Here is a 10,244-nt window from a genome sequence, read left to right on the forward strand (position 1 = left end):
CTTGTAGTAGCGAAAAATACATATCAGAGAAGGTATCATCTTGTAGATATTATTTTGTGTAGGTAAACTCAATAGGCACCAAGAGTTTCACTAAAAAAACTTGTGAACCAAAATCACAGAGAAGGAAAGAAGAAAAAGGAAAAAAGAGAGAAAAAATGGAGTCTGAGGGAAAGGGAGCATCCCAAAAAAGGAGAACCTAGGTTAAAGGGGGGACGAAGCAGGGGAGGAGGAGACCTTACCGTTCCGTCAGTCAGAGAGAGAGAGAGACATGGAGATATGTCGCCAAAGGTTCCCAGGTTTGTTCAAAGAGAGTCTGCCAGTCATTAACAATACTAGCAACCTTTTCATGAATCATAATCCATGAAATCTATGTTTCAACCGTCTGAAGGACAATGGGGGTGTCTTCAATGCTCCTGCTATAGTGATCTTAGCAAAAAATGTGCCTTTTAATGGTTTTAACTCTTCCCTACTCTAAAGCAAAAAGAAAAAAAAACATTTCTGGCTTTACTTAAACTTTCATTTTAAAAGGGACCTTTGCTTAAGGTTGCTTTTTGTAGTAACTGTATAAAATGTCCTTGACTTTTAAACTGCCTTCAGGTCTGGCCAAGACTGAGAGTTACGATTCGAGTCAAGACTTGCAGAGCAGCTTTCCTCTTCAGATGTAGCTGCAGCCTTTTAACTGAGACAATGTCAATGGTGTGAGAGATACTGGTCCAACTGTATATGATGAATGTAATGTGAGAACAGTTAATCTTACTACATGGTGTCCTAAATATGAGGTTTTAATCCTTTCCCACTCAACGGAATAGAAGGTTTATTACTTTCTGTGTTCATTTCTTTCCAATTAAACCGGCCATACATGGATCAGAATTCGGCCTGTTCAGCAGGTAACTGTCAAATTTTGATCCATGTATGAGCTAGCTGGTTGTACACAAGTCGATATGTCTCTTAGAAGATTCCCCACGTTGAGTGCCAATCTCTCAGTGTCAAACTAAAAAACAAACTGTGCCACACTCTACTCATTAAAGTGTGTCCAAATGTCTCTTCTGTGCACAAATCCTGCAATCCTCTACATCCCAGTGCTGTTTATGTTTTCTCTTGCTTATTTTAATGGACCTCTACAATTATAGGTCATTTACCGAATTTATCAAAATACAAGGCTCAGTAGCACCTCTCCTCTTAATTCCCTTGGTGTTCATCTCCAAACAATGTGTTTGTAGCTCAGAAGAAATAGATTAACTCCATAGTGCTCACTGTTTTCTTTTATTAAAATAAATATGGAATAAAATCACTTGCATGTGAAAATGTACAGGAATTCATGTAAACCTCTCTGAAAGTCGCCTGTCAGATCTGTCTTAAGCCGGCCATAGATGGATTGAAATTCGACTGGTTCAACAGGGACAGGACGAATTGCGATCCATGTATGGGCAGACTGGATGTACAGAAGTTTATCTTGTACAGAAGTCGCCCGATCAGTACCACCAGCTATAGTCAGCAACACTGATAATGGTATTCTGCAGGCCTGCCTGCAGAACACAATGGCGCTGTGGGAGTGACACACATTTGATGAGGATAGGGGAATCTGCACTTTTTTTTTTTTTTTTCAACTCGCTGGCTGAATGAAAAAATAAAGTATAATGTATGGCCTGCCTTACACTGTGTACCAGCGGCAGCACTCCACCCAGCATGATGACGTCACAAGACACTCACTTTTGAAGGTGAACACCAGAGGAATTGAAAGGAGAGGTGCTACTAAGCTTTGTAGTTTGATTCATGCAGTATATGACCTCCTATAACTGTAGAGGTCAATCCAATTAGGTGAGAGCACATTTAAAGAACACTGGTGTGTAGAGGATTGTGGGATTCATGCACAGAAGAGACACTATAATTGAGTGTTGCACTAATGCACTAATATTTATTTATATGTCGTTTTGCATGTTGGGTTATCACATGGTTTCCTTTTGGTTAACGCTGGAGGAGGTGTCTCCATTGGAAGCTTTTCTTTTACCTCTTGTTCTGGTGACAACTGTAACATTTTTGTCTATCAATGCAGTTCTTTAGTTCAAAGAAGCTATTAAGTAGATTGAACTCCAGCATTGGACTGGTGCTATACCCTCAGCACTTCAACATATCATTTAATCGATATCGTGGTCAACATCTACATTCTCAGAATTTGGAATAATTTTTTGTTAAATAATAAGTAATGTTACATTTTAGTTTCTTGTAGTTTTAAAATTGCCTTTATTTATTTATATCTTTTACTTCCTTACAGAAGTTCTGTAACCCTTTATAAGGCTGTATCAGAGTTCCTGTTGGCTAGAAGGACTTCAAGATGATGGTGATAAGAAGAACAGTAGATCTTTGGGGCCAACGTCCTAACATTGAAACCTTCATGTTGTCACCATTAGATCACTATGAAATTTTTACTGAAGAGGCCACCGTGAACTTAATGTCAAAGGGAGATAAACTGAAAATGCTGGCCACAATGAATGTGGCTGCAATTAGGACAGATATTACCAGTGCCACATCTACCCACCATTGACAAATACTGGACACTTCTTAGTGTTATTATAATTTTTGTGTTTTTGTTTCTAACATGCACCTTATATAATAAAGTAAAACTGACAAGGTTTATTTCACAAGGACGCGAGACAAGGAGACAAGTGGTAAAAAGTGGAATAACCCAGCCCTGTCTGAAAATGTGTGAATGAGCTTCCTGGTGCTCCTAATAATGTAGCTATTTAATGACAAGAGACTGCTGGGTACAATGCTGTATGTGAATTCTGTAAATAAAACCTCACAGTGTTACATCCACATTCATAACAAATTGCCTTTTCTTGCATATGACAATAGTGGGAGACCCACCCCCTTCCCTTTCTTAAGCTAGCTTTATAGGCTGTGATGCCATTCCAGTGTTTTAGGTGTGACAGTATGTATTGTAGCAACAGGTAGACAATGGACTGTCATATAAATGGTAATTGATCCCAGTGATCCCTCTGTTCTTTTGCTTGATGTTCACATCAACAGTGCAGTATATAGTCGTCAGTGCTGCTAAATCTGTAACAGGTGCTGGACTTTGTTCACAAACTGAATGCAGACGGGTAGGGTCCAAGTCAGGCTGCCTATAATTCTTTATGAACTAGCCAGTCTGCACATCTGCCTTCAGCTAGTAAATATGCTACCCACCACATGTCATCAGAACTTGAAAATACCTCACTGCTGGGCTCAAAAGGTTCTCATTTTAGATGTACAGCAGGTCAACAAAGCCCTGATGCTTCCTTCCATTTTAAACAATTTGTACACATACCCTTTAATTGACAAATGAGTACATGTGTACATATGCCCAATGTACTCTAGCAATACAGCAAGGTTTCCAATGCACACTTGGTTTGAATATCCTGTGCATTGTATGCAAATATAGACAACAATGTACAGTCTATGCAACGTTTGTTTTAAATATACATGTAAAAGTGGATAGCTTGATGTACATAATCTTATCAGTGCGTTTTAATCTTTCAAACAGCTTTGTTTCTATTTAGTAGTTTGCAAATAATATATGTACATGGAAGCAGCCATATTGACTCCTTTACATATTCAGGCACTGCTTCTTACACAATGATTTTGCCTTACTGCTCCTCCTCACAGTGCTGGTCAGTCAGTTATCTGACTAATCAAACACAATGAAATAAAAGTGATTTTATTAGTGGTTAAGCAACGTCTATCCCAACCCCCCCCCCAAAAAAGAGTAATCTTTAAAAGATGTTAAACTTACTGGAATAATAACACACTGAAAATACCCGTTTGACCTACCCTGGTACATCACTGAACTTCAAGTGGTTGTACAGGGATGATGCTTGCACTGTTTTTTTAGAGGCGACAGTTGGCTCTCTTGTAATAGCAATTAGCGGCTAAATAGCTGCTGGGTTGCTTTTACAAGCAGTGGGAGGGGACGTTTCTACACCCCCCAGCTGCCACCACCTTCCACAGCTTTTCTGGGATCTCCCATCCCACAGGAACTCCACCAGCTGATGGGAGAGCTGAACAAAGACCGAATTGGATTTGTTCGGCTCTCGGCTATGGTAACCTGGAAGCTCTGACCTGACATCACTTTCGGTTTACCCAGATGTCAACGGTGCAATTTTCAAAAATCAAAAGCATTCGAACACACCGATCTTGGTGTGATCGAATGCTTTCAAGTGCAGTGGAGGGATTTGGGTTCTTAAGAGACCCCAGATATCTCCATAAAGAGTGCCTGTCACATGCCTATTGCTATCACAAAGGACGTTTACATTCCTCATGACAGCAATAAAAGTGATTTAAAGAAAATGTAAAGTGACAAGTGTAAAAATAAAATAAAAAGTATAGGTACCCTGTCCTTCCATGCTCGTGCGCAAAAACAGCGATCAACCCACAAATGTGAGGTTTAACGTCAGATCTTGGGCAGTAATTCCAGCACCAGACCTCCTCTGTAAATATGAAGTGGTAACCTTGAAAAAGAAAAACATTTGCCCAGACTTTAGAGGCAAGATAGGATGCATTGTTTACATAAAACTACTAGTCTCATTTGATGTGATGGTTGCTTTAAAAATAATTCAGCCATCACATTTAAAGACTGGTAAACTGCAATAAAAGAAACATCTTTTTGAGGTTTAGATGCACTTAAGACTGGCCATACACTGTTTGAATCTCAGCCGGTTCAGCAGGTACCGGCTGAGATTCGAACCGTTAATGGGCAGGCTGAATGTACAAGGAGATTGATCGATCAACTTGGGTACAACCAGCCTGCCCGATTCTCTTGTGATTATCGCTAGCAGCTACTACAATAATTATTGTCTTCTCCCAGTGGGGACAGCTTCCCCTGCCCACCCCCACGCCGGGAGAAGACAATTGCTGAATCCCCTGTCAACAGTGTCTGTATTGATGTGGGAATTGTGCAAATTTCTTTCTTGTAAACCTGTGGTTGCAGGAATTCGCATAGTGTATGGCAACCGTTAAAGCCATTGTTGGTCTGATGCAAGTTCAAGAAGCTGTATATAGTTTTTGCTAGCATTCAGCTTTAATGTAAATTACATCACTGTCTTCTAACCAGTACAAGGCATACCTTGTCAAATGTGGCATGCTTTTATTTTACTCTGATTCATGTTCGAGTTGCTTTGACCTGTTTTATACTCCGTTGTAAGCAATTTATGATCAGCTTACAAGCTGCTTCAGGAATATGAACTACTTTGAGAATTTTTGAGCTGCTTTTACAATTATGTTGTATAACAAATGAAAACAACCTGAGAAGCAGACAAGTCCACATTGCAAGTCATTTTGTTTTATTTAGAACAACAATTGAGTACTGTCCGGGATTATTTTTATTTGCACTAACATCCAAATTTTCAGGACAAGCTTTCCGTGTGTGCCCCATTCTTCAAGGTCCAAGCAGTACTAATACACAAAGGTTTAGCAGAATGTTAAAGTATAAATGAAGGTAAAACTTCTTTTTTTTTTTTTTTTGTTTTAGTGTTGAATAGAGTGGAGAGGAATTAGAACACCTGCCAATTTTTATTGCTGTTTGTGCCCCCGTTAAGGAGATTCACCATCTCGATTTGGCCTGTTTACTATTATCAAAAGTGAAAGTAAAAGAAAATTCCAAATTATGGGTTGTCCCCAGAAAAGTAAGAGGGGAATCTTCCAATGGGGACACTAGTTCTGATGACCTGGAGATTCCCAAGAGATTCCCTTAATTTGCAGGGATTTCTATCACTTCCATGGGACAGGAAGTGAGGGGAAATCTCCTCAATGAAACACAGATGCCAAAAAATAAACTGACAGGGATTATGATACTCCTTTTACTTTATCCAAAATGAAAAAAAAAAGTTTTGCCTGTAGTTCTGCATCAAGTCTCAGCCAAAATCAGTTGCCAAATCATATCATCACTTTTTTAAATATTGACCAAGACTAGATAAGACTAGACTAGACTAGAAAAGCCATTATAGATAAAACTGACCTTTTTACCAGTTACTGCAACCTGCAGCATTTAAAGCTCTCTGTAAAGCTAGAAATGTCTGCAAACAATTAAAGTTCTAAATCCTACTGTACTCCTTACACTGGACGCTAAATAAATAAACACTAGATAATGCACTTGTGTGCTGATCCTAAAAATAAAAAATGTTCATTTAAGGTAGTATAATACCAAACCCCTGTACTGCAAAATTTAGGACCAGCGCTAGCAGCCATTGAGGCTGGTAAGAGCCTAAATGTATTTTTACAGTTACAGTACACATGGGTATTAAAACTGCACATGTTTCCCGTAGAGCAGGGGTACCCAACCCTTTAAAAAGCGAGGGCCACTTAAGCGACTTGGTAACCGGTCGCAGGCCACAATGACAACTTCGTATCCACACTGCATATGCAAAGCGGACATGGACACAGCCGACTCTACTCAATGGGCCCTCCGATCCACCCAGACTGAAGGGGATGGATCCCCTTTTGTTTTTTTTAGCGGATCGGATTGTAGGTAGGCGGATGTAAATGGACACAAATCCACCATAGAGGTGAATGGAGGGGCCGATTGGGTCTGCCTGAACAGACAGGAGGACCTAATCGGACCGATCATGTAAAAGGGGCCTAAGGCTACTTTCACATTGATGCTCTGTGGTTTACTCGCACCACGGGTGCAGCAAATTTGGGCATTTTAATGTGCTTTCAGACAGCACACCAAACCCGCAGGTAATATCAAAAGTTTGATTTATCAGTTTGAAAGCAGCAAAGTGTAACTAGTGCAGAACAGCTATGCCCCTTGTTATGTGATTTTAATTAAAAAAAACCTGACCTTTAAAACAATCTTCACTTCGGGAATCACCCGGCAGGGGTCGCCGGCTGTTGCTGTCCCAGGCGGAGTGCATTTGGTATCCCGTATGCTCTGGGATGGTGGGTCGGGAACTCGTGATTGCCAACTAGCCATCACAGAGCAGGAGATCATGGGCCACATGTGGCCCACAGGCCAGCGGTTGGGCACCCTTGCCGTTGAGAGAACTGTAATACTTTGTTGCAAAGAGAATATATCCAAATTGAATTTGCATTACTTTCATTTACTTACTGCAGAGGTGACTCTTAAATGAGCAAATGTTATTTCATTTTACAGTGATCACTGCAGGGATTGAGGCATTGTCCTGGATTTCCCCACATCAATTATACAGTATCTGATATAGTATATACAATTGCTCCTGTAATTGGACTAGTTTATCCTTCCCATCCATGAATGACATACTGACTGTTGTAAGTACAGCAATATGGTATAAAGGGCTGGATTTCTTCATCTTGATCACTTGTGCTAGGCATACACAACTCAAATGTGGAATCGGGCAAAATTCAGGGCCCTGTCAGCACAGGTATGAATACAATAGCCTGCAGGGGGAGATGGAGCATGGGTGGAGGAAACTATTGCTTTATCTTTTTTCAATCCTTTAGACTGGTCAGACACGTAAAAATTTCTATTGTTCAGTCCAGCAGGCTGAATCTCCTACTGCCAGCTATTGTATCCCTATGTGAACAAAAGTAACAAACACGCCAACCGATCAGTTCCGAAGGATATCTTTTATGCCTGAAAGTGAAGTCACAATCAGTGGAAAATGGGCAACCTATGTGTTTCAGGGGCCAAAAATTCCTATTCATCAGGGCTTGGTTGCTATAGTTCTAATATGGACTATGATAAAACAGCATGATACTTTGTGTTCTGTTTGTTAAAAAAAAAAAAAAAAAAAAAAGAAACTGTAGATGTGATTTTGAATAAAGCTATTGCCACAATGGGGGTTATTTACGAAAGGCAGATCCACTTTGCACTGCAAGTGCACTTGAAAGTGCAGTCGCTGTAGATCTGAGGGGGGGGCATACAATGAAAATGAAAAACAGCATTTTAGCTTGCACATGATTGGATGATAAAATCAGCAGAGCTTCCCCTCATTTCAGATCTACCCCTCAGATTTAAAGCGACTGCCCTTTCAAGTGCACTTGTAGTGCAAAATGGATTTGCCTTTCGTAAATAACCCCTGTTCTGTTGAAGTAAACGTTTTAAGCTTGCGAGTTTCCCATTCCTGTGGGGCTATCCCCCCACTCCAGTGGCAACTGGTGCTTCATTTTGGGGGGGCAGCAAACAAACCACCCCCCTTCCCCGTTTGGTCTGTCCGTCAAACAACCTTGTTCAGTTGGTTAGTCAAAATAACCCCCGTTGACCTGCAAAACACCCACCAACACCCCCCGTTGCTCGCCTGTCTGCCTACCAGCCCCACACTTAACCCATCCAGGTCACCATCAGCTTCCCCCCTGCGTCTCCTCCTCGGCGGCCAATACGGTCGCTTCTCCTCTCAGACAATCGGGTTGAGACCTGCTTCCTGATTGGCCGGGAGAAGAAGCAGGAAGACGAAAGCTATTGTCGCACAACTGGGTGGGTTCAGGGCACAGTGCTCTGTGCCCTGAGCCCACCCTTTTTTGAAGCCAATTAGAACCTCAGGCTCTAATCATGTGCTTTAAAAAAAAAAAAAAAAGAAAACCTCATTGAAAATTATGAGTTTGGCGCCCTGCATGTAGATTAAGGGCTGGGCGCGTGGATTGGCGCCACTGCCCCACTTCATGCTCTCCAAGTGGCAGAGATTGAGTTGACAAGTACTACCAGCCCGTAATATTTTTTTTTAAGGCTTGTATTGTATTCTGGAAGCCAGCACGTGCGGTTGTCAGAATACCCAAGCAATGACTGCATCTGGCTGCAGTCACTGTTCAGTTGACTTTTTTTCCACCTTGCTCCTTCATGCAGTGTTGGCAGGCCCTCCCACAACTTAAATTCAACCCATGTATATCCAGCATTAGGCCAACTCTCTTGCCCTGCTTCCTTCCTACCCCAAGGGACTTGTCTATTGTTAGTATCATACAAGAACTGTTTTGATGAAGAAAGGCAAAGGAAAATGTCACCTCGCTCTGCCAGTTTAGTTACAAGTGAACATATTTAATAGTGGCTGAAGTCCTTAATTGGCTGGACCAACCTGTTAAAAGCCCACCAAGATAAAACAACTCTTTCAATGCAATAAACACAGGGCAATCTAGCAGGATTTTTAGGGGATTTACATACACTTTAACCCCAATATGTTTATTTTGGTAAGATGGGTTGCTAAACTCTAAGTTTAGAGCTGGTACCTTTCTGTTACTCAGAGCTTTAATAATTTGTTGACAATTATCTCATTAGCAGCAGTTTGATTTTAGTGTGCTGCAAATTAGTTGAGTTGATTGCCTACAAGAAATTTAACCTCTTGTTGGCTAAGAGATTCAGGTGCCTGTGTAGCCATAGAGCAGGGGTAGACAACCTTTTGAGAGGCAGAGCTCTACCTGAACAGTGAACAACATAAAAGCAATCAAAGATCCCTGAGGTTTGGTGCCCTTATTTTTTTTTTAAGAAGTGAACTAGCAAGGCCTAACTAAATAGTAAGGAAAACTTAGAAAAATATATTAAAACCAATGTCACTGTAAACATATAAACGTACCCTAACTTAAGTGGACGGTGTCAGTAGTTTTTTACATTTTTATTTTTTTTTAAATGTTATTTTTTTGCAATTTTTTTTACAATTATTTAGGAGCTCTTTGGGGAGCTTTGGTGAAATTTTAGGGGTCTAAATAGAACCCCTATCTTACTTTTGAGACTGAGAAAGGGACTGAGGACAGAGATTCCTCAGTCCCTTTCTCTGGAGCCTTAGCTACAGCTGCTGTAAATGAATGGGAAGTGCTCTGTGCTGAACGACTTCCTGTCATTCACAAACTGAAGCATAGTGAAAGCAATTTATTTTAGCTATAAATGGACACTGGAGCAATTGGTACCGTTCACTCACTGTGTTCATTCGGAAAAGGAAGGGGATGGTAAATGACATGTTTACTAGCCCCTTCCCTCGCTCTCCATCCTGGAACATCCACCGCAGCAGGCAGGAAAGGACAGGAGGGAAGCCAGCAGTGCTGGGGCATGTTTATCCCCCTAAAATTTCTCCAAAAGGGAGAGGTGGGGGGGTACATGGGGCAACGGGCAGCCAAAGAGGAGGGACAGGAGGGGTGGAAGGGGCAGCAGTCACTGGTACAGATCCCATTTCCTCCTGCAGCCACTGAATGTGGGAGGAAGAAGAGGAGAGGGGATTGATACCAGTAAGTGCCACCCCTCCTGTCAAGGTTCTGGAGGTCAGTAAGGAAGGATAGCAGTCTACGTGTCACCTACCCGCGATCGTTGG

The 10,244-nt window shown here is 41.3% G+C and overlaps 1 protein-coding gene across 3 annotated transcripts in view; it reads left to right on the forward strand.

Moving 5' to 3' along the window:
* The window catches only part of MAP7D1 (MAP7 domain containing 1), a 162,977-nt gene extending 160,161 nt beyond the window's left edge, over nucleotides 1-2,816 (forward strand). For all 3 annotated transcript variants that reach the window (XM_073615611.1, XM_073615613.1, XM_073615612.1), the window contains one exon: nucleotides 2,273-2,816. In XM_073615611.1, the coding sequence (XP_073471712.1) occupies nucleotides 2,273-2,283 (11 nt within the window). In that variant the 3' untranslated portion in view covers nucleotides 2,284-2,816. The remainder of the gene's footprint in view (nucleotides 1-2,272) is intronic.
* The last annotated feature ends 7,428 nt before the right edge of the window (nucleotides 2,817-10,244 follow it).

Source organism: Aquarana catesbeiana, linkage group LG02 (assembly GCF_042186555.1).
Source record: "Aquarana catesbeiana isolate 2022-GZ linkage group LG02, ASM4218655v1, whole genome shotgun sequence".
Taxonomy (NCBI): Eukaryota; Metazoa; Chordata; class Amphibia; order Anura; family Ranidae; genus Aquarana; species Aquarana catesbeiana.